This window comes from Triturus cristatus, chromosome 2_2 (assembly GCF_964204655.1).
Source record: "Triturus cristatus chromosome 2_2, aTriCri1.1, whole genome shotgun sequence".
In the NCBI taxonomy this organism is placed as follows: Eukaryota; Metazoa; Chordata; class Amphibia; order Caudata; family Salamandridae; genus Triturus; species Triturus cristatus.
The window spans coordinates 1,018,850,677-1,018,870,422 of record NC_140582.1 but is presented as its reverse complement, the minus strand read 5'-3'; the positions used below and the strand labels follow the sequence as shown (position 1 = coordinate 1,018,870,422).

General features: G+C 48.2%; 1 protein-coding gene across 10 annotated transcripts in view; it reads left to right on the top strand.

Annotated features, from left to right (window-relative positions):
• The window catches only part of ABLIM2 (actin binding LIM protein family member 2), a 918,768-nt gene that overhangs the window by 166,181 nt on the left and 732,841 nt on the right, over positions 1–19,746 (top strand). For 2 of the 10 annotated variants that reach the window (XM_085642473.1, XM_085642470.1), the window contains exon 1: positions 5,026–5,232. The exons of 4 other annotated variants lie outside the window; for them this stretch is intronic. In XM_085642473.1, the coding sequence (XP_085498599.1) occupies positions 5,217–5,232 (16 nt within the window). In that variant the 5' untranslated portion in view covers positions 5,026–5,216. Of the gene's footprint in view, positions 1–5,006; positions 5,233–5,890; positions 6,030–19,746 lie in introns of those variants that run through there. 4 more of the 10 variants (XM_085642475.1, XM_085642476.1, XM_085642472.1 and 1 more) reach the window with 4 other exon arrangements.

The window sequence follows — 19,746 nt, the reverse complement described above, 5'->3', positions numbered from 1 at the left end:
GGTAAAGGCGACAATTGATACAGGGGCATCCATTGAGCTAATGGCCGCCAATGTCTACCACCAACTGCGCACCAAGCCTCTGCTGCGAGAGGCGAAGATCCGAGTGTTTGCGTACAGCCAGAAGACACCCATCCTTCTCATCGGGTGCTTCAAGACAGAGCTGCAACATGGAGAGAGGAGGATCAGCACCACCATCTATGTCACAGAAGAGGGCAGTGGGATGCTGCTGAGCGGGCAATCGGCCGAAGAACTGAGACCGATCTCGTTTGCCATGGCAGTCCTAGAGGAAGAACTGGACACCATCATGGAAGAGTTCGGAGAAGTTTTCAAAGGCATCGGATGCCTGAAAGGGAAGGCAGTGTCCTTACACATCGATCCGTCGGTCCAACCAGTGGCGCTGAGGCACAGGCGAATCGTGTTCCATCTGAGGCAAAAGGTCGAGAAGGAGCTGGAGGCCCTGGAGAGACAAGGCATCATTGAGAAGGTCAGCGGGCCAACCCCGTGGGTATCCCCGATCGTCATCACCAGGAAGCCGAAACAGCCAGGACAAGTCCGCATCTGTGTGGACATGCGCCTCCCCAACGCCGCAGTAAAGAGGGAACGACACCTGACGCCCACCATTGATGACATCTTGGGAGAGCTGAACGGGGCCAGGTGGTTTTCGAAGATGGACCTACGATCAGGCTATCACCAGCTGCCACTTCATCCGGACTCGAGGTACATAACCACGTTCTCCACACATGTGGGCCTCAGACGGTATCGGCGTCTCAACTTCGGCATCTCGAGTGCCGCCGAGGTATTCCAAAATACCATCAGAGAAGTCCTCAGCGGGCTCCCCGGCGTGCTCAATGTGAGCGACGACCTGCTGATATACGTGTCAACCATAGAGAAACACCACCAGCGGTTGAGAGGGGTCCTCAAAAGGATTCAGGAGTCAGGCCTGACCCTGCACCGAGAGAAGTGTCAATTCCTGCAGAACAAGATTAGCTTTTTCGGATACACCTTCTCGGATCAAGGAGTGGCCCCAGACCCGGACAAGGTGAAGGATGTCCAAGAAGCCCCAGCCCCAACAAACATCTCGGAGGCCAGGAGCTTCCTGGGCATGGTCAACTTCTGCGGCCGCTTCATTCCGGATCTCTCCAACCTCACCAAACCCCTCAGGGAGTTGACCAAGTCGTCGACCACATGGCAGTGGGGCCCAGAACAAGAGCAAGCGTTCCAAGCAACGAAGGCGGCCCTCTCGGCGGACACTACCCTCTCGTACTTCGACCCTGCGAACCCCACCAATGTGGCGGTGGACGCAAGCCCTTTTGGTCTGGGAGCGGTGTTGACTCAACTCCAGATCAACGGAGAGTGGGCCCCCATCGCCTACGCAAGCAGGTCTCTGACCGAGACAGAGCAGCGTTACTCGCAAATCGAGCGAGAAGCCATTACCATCCACTGGGCCTGCAGACATTTTCATGTATATGTGTACGGCCACCACTTCACGGTGACAACCGATCACAAGCCCCTCATACCTCTCTTCCAAGGGTCAGCCTCGAAGCCGCCACCCCGGATCGAAAAGTGGATACTCCAACTACAAGGGTACGACTACAGGGTGGAGTACAAACCGGGGGCCACGAACCCGGCGGATTATCTGTCAAGGCACCCGCGGAAAGCCACAACGGAAGAAAAGGAAGAGGCAGAGGACACAGAGTACGTCCGGTATGTGACAGAGCGGTCACGACCCCTCCCGATGAGCCTAGCCGCAATCATAGAAGCGTTGAGAGGCGATGAATGCTTGAGAGCAGCGGCGGAGGCCGTCAGGTCGTGGGATTGGAGTATAATCCAAGAATCGCTAAATCGGAGGACTCCCCAAGCCAAGCTGACACTGGAATCCATCGTGAGAGTGAAGGGTGAACTGTCCGTCGACGCCCAAGGATGTCTTCTACGTGGCCCGAGACTGGTCATGCCGGCCAGCCTTGCCCAACAGGCAGTAGACCTCACCCACAGGGGGCATCAAGGAATGGTGAAAATGAAGGGCAGGCTCAGAGCCAAGGTATGGTTCCCTGGCATGGATGCGATGGTTGAGCAGGCGGTGAGAACCTGCACGTGGTGCCAAGGGGCAGGACAGCCGGATCGCCCTCACCCGGTGGCGACCGAAGAAAACCCCCAGAGACCGTGGGAGTGCGTGATCGCCGACTTCAGACACCTCCCAGATGGACGGTACGCGTTGGTCATCATCGATGACTTCACCAAATACCCAGAGGTCGAAATCGTGGGGAGCCAGACAGCCACCGAAGTAATAGTGAAGTTTGAGAAAACCATCGCCACTCATGGCATATTCGGGGTGGTCAAGACTGACAATGGACCCCCCTTCCAGGGGCAGGAGTTTGCAGAATATCTCAAGAGTTGGGGTATCCATCATCGCAAGGTGACACCACGATGGCCCCAAGCCAATGGAGAGGTGGAGAGGTTTATGAGGACACTCAACAAAACCATACGCATAGCCATGGCTGACGGATCTCCACTGGAGAGGGCGATCTACAGCTTCCTGAGGGAATACCGGATGACCCCCCAAGTCACAACAGAGGCAGCGCCAGGAACAGCCACCATGGGAAGAATAGTGAGTGACACGATCCCTCACCACCCGACTTGGATTCCGGCACAAGCCACTAATGAAAAGACTCTAGCCAATCGGACGCGCTCGAATGACCAAGCCAGCCGACGAAGGGGAGCTAAGGAGTCCACGATACAATGACAGGATCAAGTGTATGTGAAGGACCGCTACCCAGGCAGCAAGTTCAGACTTCCTTTCGAACCACAACCGTGGATCGTCACCCGCCAGACAGGCACGATGGTGACCGCCCAAAGAGGAGCTGAACCGGTCACCCGAGATGTGTCCTTCTTTAAAAAAGTCGATCCAGGGACACCTTCACGTCCCGGGGCCGAACCAGAGGGACCCGGCCCCGACCAGCTGAGCGGAGACCAGGAGGGGGAGGACGGTCTGGGTGAAGATTGTGACTCCCAGTCTATACCAGCCACACCTGGGGGTAACCTGCCCGGCTGCTCCCCGTCCCGGGAGGAGCATAACACCCCAAGGCGCAGAACCCCCGAGGTGGCCCTACCCAGAGGCGGCCACTCCCGCTACAGCCTGCGGAAGAACCCGGCACCGTCGTCCCAGTTGGCGGACTATATGGTGTAACCTGAAAGGACTGGCAGACTGGTAACAGTATAAATAAAGAGGCGTGGCCTAAGCGCGGCAGTCGGGAGCCGCGTGTAAAGTCTAAAATACCGGCTCCTGTAATCATTTAGCGCGACCGCGCAAGCATGCAGATTAGAGCATTAGAAACGCTACACGCGCAACAGTCTGCGTGTATCGATCTTATTGAAAGATATAGTGAAGTCAAAATACCACATAGAATGAGAGGAGGTTGGCAGTAAATAGCAACGATTGTTGTCATTGAGAGGTGGTAGTGACAGCAAATAGCCAAGGAGTGCAAAGCTTGAACCTTATGTCTCTCAGATCCCCGAGGTGAAAAACACCCCCATGATTCACCTTTAACCATCTACAGGTATGTGCTATGTGCGTCCCCACTATCACTGTGGGATGTGGCATATGGGGTGTTCAAAACAGTGGTAGAAAACATACGTGGCGGCACTATCAGGGTCCCATGTAGAAATGCCCCATGTAGGAAAGGCCGATTTTGTACGTGTGTGTTGTGCTTGTTGTGTGACACACACTGCAGCCTGTGGCAGCCGGCCATGCACTTCTGTACCCTTTAAAGCAAGTCTTGCTTTGTTTTTTCTTGTTTACGATATTGCACAAAACCTGCCGACTGGCTCCATTCTTGGAAGAACTGAGGCTTCCGGGGGTTTTCGCTCGCCAAACACCCCTGCTGAAGCCAATACTGAAACACCGGCATCATTCTATCATCGCGTTTTAGGTAAGTGCTTGTAGTTTTTAAAGTCCTGATTTTAGCTGACAGTGGCGTTCCTTCTGCCATATGGAACATTAGATAGAAATAAAATTGGTTTTACGGTGCGATTCGCACGCATTTTTGTGAACAATACTTCATTTCCACGAAAATGAAATCACATCCGCATCATTGTGTGAATCTATCTGTAGCAACAACAAGATGCTAAATAGGTGCTCCTTGAAAGGGAGCTGGCATTTCCGCACAATCGAGGCAATATATTGTAATGCCATTCTCAATGACTAGCACGTGCATAGATTTGGGATGGGTTCAATGCTTAATTGGAGCCGGTGGTAGTAGGTGGGGACCACCGGCCCTCATTTTTGTGGCCCACCACTTATTTTCCGCACAGTCTTTGACCAAGAGCAAGAGAGAGTAAAACACTCAAGAGGGAAAGAAGGGGGTGTGGGGTGGGGGCGGGGGAGAAAGACGGAAAAAGTGAACTGGGGCGAGAGCAGGGATATGTTAAGAGTGAGTGTGAGACAGAGAGGCGGGGGGTGCCTGGTGATGGATGAAAGAGACATGAGGTGGTGTCGAGACCCGCTCCATTGGTATTTGGCAACCCAACATTCGATAGCATGTGCCGCGTGCTTCTGAGCAAAACGTCTGGCCCCGGCACTTATTATTTTACAAATTAAGCTCTGTGGATTACTAGTGCAACACTGTGTAACGTCGGTTGGTGCAAATGTTTCTTGGTAACTGGAACAATATTGTACTGCACCAGCGCAAAATTGCCAGGCAGTGGTGCGGTTGGCATGGCCTGGCCCGAGGAAGCGTGCGTGGGGCATACAATGGGAGATTTGATTCTGAAGGCCTCTGCGAGAGCCGCATATCCCGCCTCTCTGTCTGCTCGCGGGTGTCACACAGAGCTGTCAGTGAGGGGAGGCCGAGTCTGAGAGGACATGCTAGGCATACCGCCGAGGCCAGTCACGCATGGATGCATTTCTGTGGCCGCTCCCGATGGATTCCCCGAGAACGTGAGAAGTGTTTGAAGCGGTCTATTTTTAAGAGACTTCAGTAATAACTTGGCAGCAGGCCGGCCCATCTCCAAGCCCAGTGAGGGTCAGATGACACGCGGCACCTTGCTTGCAGGGCTTGGGCCGGTGGCGAAGCTGCCCCTGCAAAGCAACCTGTGGTTTTCAACCTAACTTCTTCCATGGACTCCTACAGTTATACTGGCTGAGCACAATCTCCCCGCCGCCGGAGCTGTCATGTCGGTGACGGACTTCTAGTGGGTGGGAGCTGAGTCAGAGTGCCAGAATGCCGGACGAAACAGGTACTTGGTGGGAGGTGCGGCCTGTGTTATGATTCGGACACAGGCTGGTTTGATTTTTTTTAACCTGTATTCGGTTTGTTTCAGTCCTGAGCGATACACTCATAGGTTCCTGTGTATTTTGTTGGTTTGTAAGCATTGTGTAATAATTTATCAGACTAGAGGTCAAATAAGCCGGGGGCGTAACCGGAAAGGGGGGGAGGGCGCTAGACCCTGCGATGCAGAGATGGAAGCGGTCTACTGATCAGGGCCCCCATTCATTAAGGGGACCCCGATTCAGCCCTAGGCCAATTGGTATCTGTGAGATATGCGAGACTTGGGCGGGAGGGTCGGGGGTGCATCCTTTTGCTGGGCACCTGTACGTAGTCAATGTTTGTGTTAGATATACCAAGCGATGGCGGAGTTAATCTTCAAGGGCAAAGTACTACTGTATTCGTATTCCTAATACTGGGGGAACAGTTGTGTTTGTAAGAAAGAGCTGTCCCCAGTCTCAATTTAGTCGACAAAAGAAAACAGTTTTTCTGAACTTTTGCCTTTATCAAAACTGTTTCATAATAGGACTAACGTGGGATAACTTAACACATTTTGGGCGTTCTACAAAAAAGGACTCATTTATATTATTCTCAGTGATATTTTCCGTTGTGCTAATATCGTTTTACAGATATGTGCCAACACGTGTGGACTTTGATAACAACAACCGCATGATGTGTGTAGAGCTGGACTGGGGGCGCTCCCGCTCGATACTTTCCATAGTCTGTGGTGAAGATGAAGCATTGGAAATCATCATGAACATATTAAAAGTAAATGATTTGATAAATGTCCAGGCTATTTAAGGTCACGAATTTCCTTAGGTATAAATGTACTTCTTACTTACCAGAGGGCTATGCTGTTTGGGTTTCTAATTAATTGAAGATGGCCTGCGATTTAAAGTGAATAATTAGTTTGGAAATAATCGGAAATAAAGTTTTAATTAATTAGGATTGTTCAACACTAAATAACAAACTAACAACAAACGTCACACCAGAGATGTATAATCTAGGCCTGTAAAAACGCAATGGATATTTTTCTTCTTCCTTTTAGGTCGAGCCTGTAGCAGCAGCGCACATGCGCTGCTCGCTTTGCGAGGCATGCAGTATGGAGTGGAAGCTCTGTGGAAGCTCTGCCCATGTTTTTAATTGGCTCGTGTCATTGTATTTCGTAAATGCTGCCGTCTGATTGATTATGAGTCTTGTTAGGCCCTCCTTATTATGGCCTTGTACCCTCCCATGGCTACTGGCCCCTTTACTTCAAGTGTTACACATTACAGTAGGTGTTATTTAGACTGTGAGCACTACTCTGTCCCTGCCTTCTCGTCGCCCTGCCCGCACTCCCATGTCCGTGCTTCCCTCCCACCCCCTCCCGTTGTCCGTGTTGCAATGCAGTAGGTCTTTCGTAAATGCGAGTCCTATTGTTTTGCAAATGCTTGTTAAACACCTCTTATCGACATGAAACCTGTCGAGATAGTTTTAGAGAGAGGCCGTTCAAGTGACCGAAGAGCGATTGGTTCCAGTCTCATTGTGCTGTGCTCACTGGACCCCAGAGGGTTTGTCAGAGGCAGCACTGTCACAGTGGTCTGCACTAAGCGAACGTGCAGCGCTTCTGGGCGCTGCTTTAGTGTGAGCGCTAGAGACCATTTTTCTGCATGAAAGCAAAATGGGTTTAAAAAAACAACCAACAATTGTGGTAATCTTATGCACTCTTTTATGTGCTCTCAGTGACATGGGGATTAGAAGGTGTGGGTGGCAAACGTTCACTCCCCTTCTCGGTCCACAACCTTACTAGTGTGCCCAGGCACTCCATATGACCAGCTTGGAAAAATCTTGCTCATCATATTTCAAAGGCACTGTCCGTTTGAAATTCAGAGCATTTTTTAGTTTAAAATGTAAAAGAGGTACATGTAGCTGCACAGCCACCAAATAAGTAATTTGCTGTTTAAACCATCTGCTATTTATGCCGGAGCTTTAGGGCATTGGACACCTAACATCGAACAATAAAGCGATGAGACAAAATGGTGCCATATTGTTTATCTTTTTCCTGTATTTTAAACATATGGTGCTATTTGAAATCCTTAAAAAATATGTACTGTGAAGTTGGTGCTGGTTTGTTCTCCAGTGACACCAAGTCTCGAATTCGGTTCCCCGAGTACTAAATCAATAGTTCTAGAGATTACGCCACAGCCTCTTTTCTGCTGCCTTCGAGGACCAGGCCTCATGGCTGGGGTGTGGCGGTGGGACAGGGAGCAGGGTTGCTTGATTAAAACCCCACACTTCTCACCAAAAGTTTGCAGTCAGCTGCGACTGCTTGTCTTAGACCGACAACAAAACAAAACTGTTACTACAAACAACATTGGAACATGGATTAATTAATTTAAGGCTCAGGTGCAAGACCCCTGACCTCTGGTCTAGGCCTGCTCTCTCCCCAGCAGCTCCGCTGTGCCGTGCCAAGACCTCGGACCTCCACCTGGGAAGTTCAAGGCCGCTGGTTACTCGTCCCTGATGCTGCCCACCTCTGCTGTGATCTAGCCTGCTTCAGCCTTTCCGCTACCCCTTGCCTGCATTCAGAGGTGATTCCTTTCCTTCACCTGACTTCTGCCTCACCACTGCGCTTCAGGTTAATTAATTTATTTTGTATTCTTAATTTCCATTAATCCCCAACCCCCTTTTCTGCCGCTGCTGCCCCTGCGGCCCCTCCCCCCTGACGGTCCCCGCTCCCGCCTCCCAGCTACACGTCCCTCCCCTATTCAATGGCGGCCGCTGCGGGGGAGCGCGAGCAAAACCCCTGACCTCTGGTCTAGGCCTGCTTTCTCCCCAGCAGCTCCACTGGGCCGTGCCAAGACCTCGGACTTCCACCTGGGAGGTTCAAGGCTGCTGTCTGCCGCTGGTTGCTCGTCCCCTCCACCGTGATCCAGACTGTTTCAGCCCCTCTACTACCCCACGCCTGCATTGAGAGGTGATTCCTTTTCTTCACCTGACTTCTGCCTTACCACTGCGCTTCAGTTAATTTCCATCGTCCACAGCCCCCGTTCCCGCTGCTGCTGCCCCCTGGCCCTTCCCCCCAGATGGTCTCGCTCCCACCTCCCAGCTACACATCGCTCCCCCTCCCCTATTTAATGGCGGGCGCGCGAAAGGCAAGCCCATCTGCGCCCGCCCATGACCCGATCGCGACCAGCGCCAGGGACCCTGGACCTCGAACCATTTACCGCTACAACACAGCCGCCCTCCTCGCACTCAACACCGTAAGAAACAACAACTGCCAGAAGGCCACAATATACACGACCCACGGGCAGTTCTCCTGCCACCACTGCCTACAGATTTTCACCACCGTTCCGGCTGCCTACACTGCCGACACCAACACCCCGACGCCCTAAGATGCATGCTCCTGAACGTGCGCTCCGTTAACCGACACGCCGCGGAAATCTGGAACCTACTGGACTCGCTCCCACCTGACATCGCCTTCTTCATGGAAACCTGGACCAATGCCTCCTCGGCCCCTGACATCGCCATCCCAGATGGGTACAAGATCCAGAGGAAGGACCGCCCTAACCACCCGGGAAGAGGCATCACCACCAGCGAAAACATCCCCGCCACCGAGCACCTGCACTTCCAGATCCAGACCAGCCTGAACTCCACACTCCGCGGCACCTTCCCCTACAGACCACCCGGCCCCCGAGCACTCTCGCCGACACCATCACCGACCTCATCGCACCCCACGCCATTGCCGCCATGGACTACATACTCATCGGAGACCTGAACTTCCACCTCGACAACCTCAGCAACCCCAACTCCGCTGCCCTCCGGGACAACCTCGCCAACATCGGACTGAAACAACTCATCACCACACCGACCCACAAGCGCAGGACACACCCTCGCCCCATGTTTGCTGAAGGTAGCAGCGTTCACTTCAGCCACACCATGCAGCCCCCCTGGACCGACCACCACTGCGAACACTTCCTCGTCAACAAACCCAAGCCACCCGAACCTGCTATGTGCCCCCACATAGGAACTGGAGCCGATTCACCGAGGAACAACTCAACTCCACCCTCAACGGCAACACCCCGTCCGCTTCAACCAACGTCAACATTGCGGCCATGGAATTATACACTTGGATCGCCAAATGCGCAGACAAGCTCGCCCCGCTTTGCAACCCCGACAAGCAACGCCCCAGAAAAGCCACCTTTGTTCACCACCATTCTCCAAGAAGTTAGACTCACCTGCAGATGCCTGGAGAAACAGCAAGAGTCCCAAAGACTACACCACCGACAAGGACGCTATGACGGAATACCATCAACGCATCAGGACCACCAAAAGGACCTTCACAACAGAATCCTCGCCAACGCCAGCAACTTCAAGGAACTTTTCAGCGTCATCCAGAAATTCACCAAGCTCCGCAGCGAAGCCACGGACATTACCCCCTCCCAGGACCTCTGCGACAAACTTGGATCTTACTTCCACCTGAAGATAAAGAACCTCTACGACAACTTCAATGACCACACGCCCGACCCCGCAGTCAGCCCGCCCTGCGGCAACGGCAGCCGGAGCACCATCTCCGCCTGGACACCGATCACGATGAAGAGAGCACCATGACAAGAACCTCGGCATCGTACCTGACTCCTCCCTCTCCATGAATCGACAGGTCAACGCCGTCACCTCCAGCTGCTTCAACACCCTCTAAAATCCCCGTAAGACCTTCAAATGGATCCCCCGAGGTAAGGAAGACAGTCACCCACGCACTAATTATCAGCAGGCTGGACTAAAGAAACGCCCTCTACGCCAGCATCAACAAGTCTCTACTCCGCAAGCTCTAGACAATATAGAATACCACCGCCAGACTCGTCCTCGGGGTCCCTAGACACAAACACATCAGCCAACACCTACAGAATCTCCACTGGCTCCCCATAAAGAAAAGAGTCACCTTCAAGATACTCACCTATGCCTACAAATGCCTACACAACTCCAGACCCAAATACCTCAACGACAGAATCACCCTCCATGTACCCATACGAAACCTCCGTTCCACCAACCTCCTCCTCGTCGATACCCAGCGCATCCGCAGAGCCAGAGCAGGGGAAAGATCCTTCGCCTACATAATGTCCCTGAGAGTCACAAAATTTCTGCCCCCCCAATTGGTCCATTTAAACCTAGGGATGATGAGTTTATTCGCTCCAAAGAAGCTCAGGATTCTGGTTGGCTCATACCACCTGAAACTGTGTCTTAGGCAGCACCGGCCCGACAAGGAGCACCACCCTATGATAAAGCATGAAATCCCCTATGGGATGTGTGAGGGCACCATAAGCAGTCCTAGTGACTGTCCCTATTCAGAACTCTGATCCAGGCACTCTCCACCTTTTAAGAGACGGTGCCTTCCTCCCTATCCTTTTCAGGAACATTAGCCCCTTGTTGAAATTTGTATAGAGGAATGTTCCAGGATAGAGTGGAGTATAAAGTTTTACAGTGGAGTGTACAGGGACAGAGTGTACTACAGTCTCGTAGAGCAGCATAGAGATTAGTACAGTTTTGTAGAGTGTAGTTGCATAGAGTGGAGGAAAGTGCCTTACAGTGGTTTGGTGTAGAGTGGCATGTCCAAAAGTAGGGTAGACTGAGGTAAAGTATTGTATAATGTAGTGAAGTGAAGTTGTGTAGGATAGAATGGAGATAATTGTTACAGGGTATAGTGTTATATTGTATGAGTAGAGTGGCATGGAGTGGAGTATAGTGGTCTAGCATAGTATACACTGGAGTAAAGTGCCATAGAGTGGAGTGGTGTATTGTACAGTGGAGTGGTCTGGTGTGTCATACAGTCTTGGAAGTTGATGCAGAGTGAAGTACAGTGGAGTGCCACAGAGTAGATTACAGTGTACTAGAGTGTAGTAGCATGGAGTAGATTAGAGTGCAGCACATTTTGTAGAGTGGAGTGGCATAGAGTGGAGTAGTGTTAAGTGGCATATACTAGCGTAAAGTGGAGTAGTGTACATTACAGTATTTTAGTACAGCAGACAAGAGCAGAGTAGAGTGGAGTAGTGTGTCATATAATCAAGTGCATTAAAGAGGTGTGGAGTGGCATAGAGGAAGTTATGTAGAGTGTTGTACAGTAGAATAGTGTTGTCAAGTGCCATACACTAACCTAGGATGTTGTAGACTATCATTGACAGGAATACATTGTTGTACAGTGGAGTGCTATAGACTGGAGTATTGTGTGGTACAGTAGAGGTATTAGGCCTGGCACCATTGGCGTGGGTCTCCCTTCCATCTTTCGCTTTTTGTCTCCTCTGTGTTTGCTGGTGTTAGATGCTCTGGGTGCTGTGCCACTGCCATTCAGTGCTACAGCGCGAATGCTTCCGATTGTAAAATGACTGTATGAATTGGTATTCCCTATAACCCTAGCTGACCCAGGGAACATGTTTGGAGAGTCGAATTTGGTATGCCTGAGCTCAGAATATTAGAGTGCGTCTTTTGGTGGGGATTATTTTTATATTCTGTGTTTGGGAGTGCCACTTTTGGCGAGCGGGTATTTTCTTGCCTAAGTCTTCCAGTGTGCTCTGCTGTTATGTGTATTGGTTGTCTGGTTTTGGAAGGACAGAGCAAGCTGAGTCCGACCTGGATTGAACAGAGATATCTGCAGTTGGAGTATGGGGAGGGGTGACCCTTTGATCTGAGCAGGGCTGTGCCTGGCAAGGTGAATGATGGCTCCACCTCCCACTGTGCGTCTGATGCTAGACCCCCTTCTTCATGAAAGGCAGGATGCAGCCTTGTAAACTAAGTGCTCCAGGACCACACCAAACTGGTTCTGGCTGGGTTCAGTGACTTGTGACTTTTGAGAACAAAGACTTTTGGGGTATAAATATCTGTGCTAAAACCCCTACAGGGTGTGTTACTTCTGGATGTCAAGACAAAGCTCTGTCCGTTTAACTAGAGGGAAAGGACTTTAAAACATCTATCTATCTTGCTGAAGCAACTACCCAAGGGCCTGATTTGAGCTTGCCTCCTGCCGAAGTCTCAGGGACATTAGACTTCACCCATCAGCCTTCTGAATTCCTATTCATGGGGATTCTACTCGTAGGTGAGGCTTCTGTTGAGAATTCCAGAGCCTCTGGGCCTACTGCGTGGAACGCGGGCCAAGAATCATCGCTGTCACTATTGTGGGCCGCTGCAGCTGAGGAGCTGTTGCCGCTGAGAGCCCGCATTTGCCTATGCTACGAGAATCATCGCTATCGCTATTGTGGGCCGTCGCAGCTGAGGAGCTGTGACTGCTGAGAGCCCGCATTTGCCTGTGCTACAAGAATCCTCGCTATCACTATTGTGGGCCGCCGCAGCTGAGGAGCTGTTGCCGCTGAGAGCCCGCATTTGCCTGTGCTATGAGAATCATCGCTATCGCTATTGTGGGCCGCCGCAGCTGAGGAGCTTTTGCCGCTAAGAGCCCGCATTTGCCTGTGCTACGAGAATCATCGCTATCGCTACTGTGGGCCTCTGCAGCTGAGGAGCTGTGCCGCTGAGTGCCCGCCTTTAATTACCGTCTCAGGATCATCGTGAGCGCACACCTCAGACCGCCGCAGCTGGGAGCTGTGGCCGCTGCGAGTCCGCCTGTCATCATCGCGGCTTCCTCACGAAGCTGCGTGCCATGCCCCTTTAAACTTCAGGTACATTGTGCATCCCGGGTCGCGTAGACCTCGTTCTCGAACTAAGTTCGTTTCACACGCTTTTGATTGCTTTTATTGCTTTTTAAATGAATCCATATTTACGTGCATTGTGGCTTCTTGACCGCTTTTGAGCCGTGTTTTAAGCCTATATAAAGATACTTATTTTTCTATAACTACTTGTGTGGTGTCCCTTTGTAGTGTCTTCACTGCGTTATTGGGTATGGTCATAAATGCTTCACACACTGAGATAGGCCTGTCTGCTCGTGCTACATTACCACAGGGTTGAGCAGGGGTTATCAAAGGGTGTAGCCCCCCCCTTACTCTGACTTAGGAAGAAGGGTCCCTATTTGGACATTGGCGCCAGACACTGCCAACTAGAGATCCCCATTTCTAATAAGAGGGTTCTAGACTGACGTTCAATGGAGTAAAGTGTTGGTGAGCCGAGTACATTGGAGTGGTGTGCAGTGGAATTGGGTAAAGTGGAGTGGCATACACTGTAATAGCATAGAGTGGAGTGAGATAAAGTAGGAAAGGCATTTTTAGAGCGTACGATTGCCCTGTAGTGTATTGTGCTAGATCTGGTGGGTGTGCTCAGAAAATCACTTAATTTAGACAAAAAGCCATGTTTTAAGTGTCTTCCTAAAGGATAACAGACTAGGCATGGCTCTAATGTAGGGTGCAGTTTCGTTCCATGCTTTGGCAGTGCAAGTCACAAAAACCCCTGCCCCCCTCAATTGGTCCATTTAAACCTAGGGATGATGAGTTTATTTGCTCCAAAGGAGCTCAGTATTCTGGTTGGCTCATACCCATGAAACTATGTTTCAGGAAGTCTGGAGTAGCATCATGCAGGGCCTTATAGGCTATACACACAGCCTTAAATTTGATACATTGATTGATTGAGAGCCAGTGCAGATTATGGATAGCTTGTGATGCAGATTTAAATTTGAGAATCCCTGCGAGCAGTCTAGCTGCTGTGTTCTGAAGGGTTTGCAATGTATTCGTATATTGGTGCTGCATATTCAGATACAGGTCATTGCAGTAATCAATACTCGATAGAACCAAAGCAGTAACCAATGCTTTTTATAAATCAACAAGAAAATAGGGAATCATTCTTTTGATCATCCTCAAGATGTAAAAAGAGGATACAATAACTGCTTTCACCTGTTCCCCAAAGGTAAGTTTGTTGTCCATAAACTCCTAGGTTTGTGACTTTATTAACAGGAACAGGCAAATTTCCTAGTTTCTCTGGCCACCAAGATGGAGATCAAAGGAAAGGCTGATTTCCAAATAGGATGACCTCAGTCTTTCCTGAGTTGAGTTTTAAGCAATTTTTGCACATCAAGTTAGTAGTGGCCAACATGCAGTAATGGAATCTTTCACCTGTGACTGTGTCATTGGTGGAGAGCGATACCACAATTTGTGTATCATCCTCATAGGATGTTAATTCAAAGCCAAAATCTAATCAGGGATGTCAAGGATGACACATAAACATTGAACAATGTCGGACTAAGTGAGGATCCCTGAGGGACCCCACATGGAAATGAGAGGGGGTCAGTAACAAATTGGTCCAGTCCCACTGTTTGCATACACCCTGAGAGGGAAGATTTGAGTAAGGCGAGTGGGTGTAGAGTGGAGAGGGGCTAGAGTGGAGTGAGGTAGAGTATAGTGGCATAGAGTGGAGTGGCATAGAGTGGAGTAGCTCAGAGTGGAATAGCATACAAAGGAGTGGCCTACAGTGGAGTGGAGTTGCATAGATTGTGTCCATTTTACCACCTATGAAAAGCATATCTTCCTTTCAAACCTTAAATATTTGCTTTTCCAACATATCTAAGTTAATTTTCTTTTCCAAACAACCAAAGGCTCTTGTAAGAGCCATCGTATATTATGTATAATATAATTTCATATTGTGAAATATATTTTTAAAATTTTTACTGGTACTCCAGTACTTCCTAGAAACTACTGCGGTACTACCACAGTAGTCCATAAAATCTTTTTTTTAAAATGCACATATTAAATTTGATTTGATTTGATTTTCCGCTGATGGAAAATATTAGCCCCTTTTTGGAGTCCAGTATAAACTGTTCAGACTTTACAGTATAAGGAGATTTTAATTATCATCTAGAAAGGGAAGATGACAATAATACCACAGTGCTTATTGTTGCAATGCCAAGTTTCTTTCTGGGGCAGATAGTCAGGCAAGAGACACATATTGCAGGGCATACCCTGGATGGAATCTTTACTTCTAATCCCAGGGTAGAAGTGTCAGAAGTTATTCCTGTCCCGTGGTCGGATCACAAAGCCATAATATTCACTGTACAGGATAACTGGCAACAAACAATATTAACCGACACCCAGGCTGCAGTCGTCTATCAGGACTGAGCAAAAATTAACATCCCAAATATACAGGCCCTACTACGTGCATAAAAAACAGATTTAGAGCTAGACTCTAACGCTATGGTTAATAGACTAAATACCTAGGTTAAAGCAGCGGTAGAGACAGAAGCCCCCAAAAAGAGCTCTCTACCCAAAAGGAAAAAACCCTCTGAACCTTGGTTCTCAGAAAAACGTAGAGAACAGAAAAAAGCATGTAGAAGATCCGAAAGAAAGTGGAGAGTTAATTATGATGAGGCAAGGAAAGCTGATTATGCACACACCTTGTCAGAATATAAGAAAATGATTATCGAGGAAAAAAGCTAATATTTTACACTGAAAATTTTGGAAGCCAAGAACTCCAGCAGAGAGTTGTATGACACAGTGAAAAAATTAGCCAACCTTCCAGGGAATTCTCAGAAGATGAATAGTCCGGAATTTTGCAATACTCTAGGACAATTCTTTACTAACAAAGTGGAGACAGTATACAAAACCTTTAGAGATAGTAATAACTCATCTTCTGATAGAACTAAGCCAGGGCAACATACATTAGCATCTGGCACTCGTTTCTCCTTCCTCTCGCCCACGGAGGAACAGATTACCCAAGTGGTAAAGACTACTAAATCAGGAGCCCCATCTGACCCATGCCCTCCTAAAGTTTTTCATATGTTCACAGAAATGATTAGCGAGCAACTCAGAATAGTATTCTCTGAAATAACACAGTCATGTCTGTTCCCAAAGTCATGGAAAACAGCCTCAGTTCGGCCTCTATTAAAAAAAACCAACCTCGACCCTAGTGAACCTAGTAGCTATCGGCCGATTTCCAGGATTCCCTTCTACTCTAAGGTGTTAGAGAAACTACTTAACAGGCAGATTACATCCTTTATTTCCGATGGAGATCTCCTAGACCATTCACAATGTGGGTTTAGAGAAGGCCACGGAACAGAGACTGCTCTGGTTACAGCAGTAGAGGAACTCAGAAGAACATTGATGCAGGAAGTAAGGCCGCCTTGATTTTGTTAGACCTATCGATGGCCTTCGATACTGAAATTTTAATTGGTAGACTAGAGGAGTTGGGATTCCAAGACACCGCCATCAATCTACTGTCATCCTACTTAACAAACAGAACTTTTGTAGTAGAAATGGATGGACTGGCTTCTAAATCTTTCAAACTGCCATGTGGGGGTACCTCAGGGTTCATCCTTGAGCCCCACACTGTTTAATATTTATGTGGCCCCTCTGGCAGCGATTAACAGGCAATGCGGCTTCTTGGTTGTCTCCTATGCCGATGATACGCAGGTGGTGGTATCAGTGTCAAATAATATTGAGGAGACAGACGATCGTTTCAACATCTGCATGTCACAGATAAATATATGGATGCAGAACAATTGTCTTAAATTAAATGGCGAAAAAACAGAAGTTTTGCTACTAGGGTCAAACACCTCTTATTGGTCCCCAAGATGGTGGCAGGCTGATTTGGGCGAGTGCCCAACTCCTGTCACAAAGGTCAGGAACCTAGGGGTAGTATTTGATGAAAGACTGACATTTGAATGTCAAATCAATAAGCTTGCCTCTATCTTTTGGGGCATTTTAAAAATGATTAGGAAGATCCGTCCTTTCATCCTCTTGGATGCATTAAAAACAGTGGTCACAGCCCTGGCCCTATCACCACTGGACTACGGAAATGGCCTATATGTGGGACTTCAGTCACAGTTCCTACTCAAACTTTAATGAATGCAGAATGCAGCGGCAAGACTGATTCTGGATATCCCTAACTATGAACCAGTCTCCCATCGACTGAGAGATCTCCACTGGCTCCCAGTGGGAAAGAGAATTATATTTAAGCCGCAATGCCTAGCATATAAGGCCCTACAGGGGAAAGGGCCATTGTATCTGAGGACACACCTCAGGAAATATATGCCAGCTAGAAATTTAAGGTCTGCCTAGGCACAACTACTGTCAATCCCTAGGTACAAGCAGGCTCGCTGGGGGGGCAGAAGCTTCCTATTAGGAACAGCGAAGATCTTGAATTCTCGACCTATGTCGATAAAAAACAGCAAGTCGCTGATGTCATTTAGAAGACTGCTGAAAACATGGTTATTCACTAACTGAAAGGTCAGAAGTACAATGAACCTGCAAATTTCAGCACTTCTGCCATTCCCAGCATCAAGACGCCCTTGGGCATACGCACGCTCTATAAGTCTGTAAATCAAATCAAATCAAAAAGCCTATGTAAAATGCATTGCGGTCCAAATCTGATTTGAGAACCCCCTTTTTTCTTTGCACCCCCTTGACCAAACACCGCAAAACTTTCCATCATCCGCCAATGTACCATGAGGAATAGTTCTGGAAAGTTTCAGGGAGATTTGTCAAATGGTTGCACAGTATTAAGGGGCAAAAATCAGAGGAATGCCTATCTCTTGCAACCCTAACTCTGAAATATATATATGTAGTCACTAAAAAGACAGTTAAAAAAAACACATAAACACAAATTTAAAAATCTCTGAAATTAACGAGTGATGTGCAACACACAAGGAATACTGTAACTCATTAACTGCTCTATGTTTTGCTCTTTGTACACCTCCTTTTTTTTGTATGCCATCGGTTGAGGGGTGTACTGAGCATGGCGATGACAAGAGTTATAATGTGCACTGTGAGATCCACAGAATAACTGGCCAATTGAAGGGATTTTCTAGTTTTGCATTCACTGTACCTATCCTAGCTGACCTTTAACTGTGTTGTTTTGTGAATTTAATGTTTTTATGGCATACCACATTCACCAGCCATGTATTTATCCTACCCAGCACACAGCCTTTGGCTAAACCCTGCATCTAATCCGCGTTGGCTGTGTCCAGTGGAGTTGGTAGCAGGGCCTGCATGGCCTTACACTAAGCTTAATTTGCTAGCAGCCAAATTTCTTGAAGATTCATCAAATAGAGACATGAAATTGGGAATATTAAGAGTAGGCCAAACTAAATAATAAGTTGCAGCCACATTTCATGTCAATTCATCAAACAATGTCAAAGTTGTTAGTAAATCAAAAATGTTTTGACCTCATCCCCCCTTTAACTCCTCCATCATTGGATCGGCACAAAACTTGTGATACCAGCACAGGGTGTAACTTGCTAACTGCCTGCCATGCTTGATGCAGTTTCATCAAATATCACGAGAGTATAAGAACATGAAAATATATTGTTCCCAGTTTAAACTTTACCCCTCACCCAATGGAATGGTACAAAAGATGATAAACCAATAGAAAACCAATATCAGCTTCTGTCAGATATTGTGCAGATTCATCACACAGTGCTAGTGTTATTAGCAGATAACATTTTTTTGCCATCTCACACTTTTTTAACTGCCCTCCCCTTGATGGAAAAGCATAAAATTAAAAGATACCAAGAGGGGGCTAACCAGTCTCAGTCTCTGCCAAATTAAGTGCAGATCCATTAAACTATACAAAAGTTATTAGAAAATCGCAAATATTTTAGACCACCCATTTAACTTTTACCTAGTCATTGGACCTTCACAAAACATGAAACGACTGTACTGTATGTAATATACTAACTGTATTCCACTTCTGATTCAGAATCATCAAACATCAAAGTTAAAGATAAGCACATTTTCCTGAACCATTTTAACTCTGCCATCACGAATTGGCACAAACTTGACATACCAATATGAAATCAACCCGTTCTAGTGCCTGCCAATTTTTGTCCTAATTAATCCATTCTAGCGCCTGCCAAATGTTGTGCTGATTAATCACACAGTGCCAAACCTATTAGCAAATGAACACTTGTTTGAACTCCATTTTTAATTGGGCCATGCTTGATGGATCTGCACAAATGTGAAATACCAGGAGTAATTTCAACATACGAAGTGTCAGCCAAATTGCATGCATATACTTCAAAGAGTACCCAAGTTATAAGCAAATCAACAAGTAGCTTGTCGAATGACAAGATATAGAAAAGGTATTAACTCTTTTAAGCCCACCAGGCACCTTTTTCAGTGCTAATATCTCATGAACTAATTGATGGATTTACACCAAACCAATGAAGGCACACTTTATGACTGAAGTTCTGCAATCATGCCATGTTTGGTGTAAATGTGTTGTTAGGGCAGTAGGTGCAGGCAAAATGTCCTATTGAAGCCAAGGTGGGAAAACACATATTTTTTGATGTTCTTCCCTTTACGGAAAAGCACACAATTTCACATGGTAGGGTACAGAGGCCGAGATGGAGGGGACGGGGGAGGAAAGGCTCACTCCTGACCCCTGTTCAGCCTCAAGGTACAGCTCCTGAGCTGAGTGACCAGTCTTATGCTACCACCCCAGGACTAGCGAGAAGGAGAGTGAAATAAGGTTGCCTACCACCTAGGGTAGTTGCCTCCCACTCTGAGAAACAGCGGTCATAGAACCCTGAATGGCCTGGGGCCTGGCTCTGGACACCTTCACCCTATCAGCTGTCACTGGCCGCTGT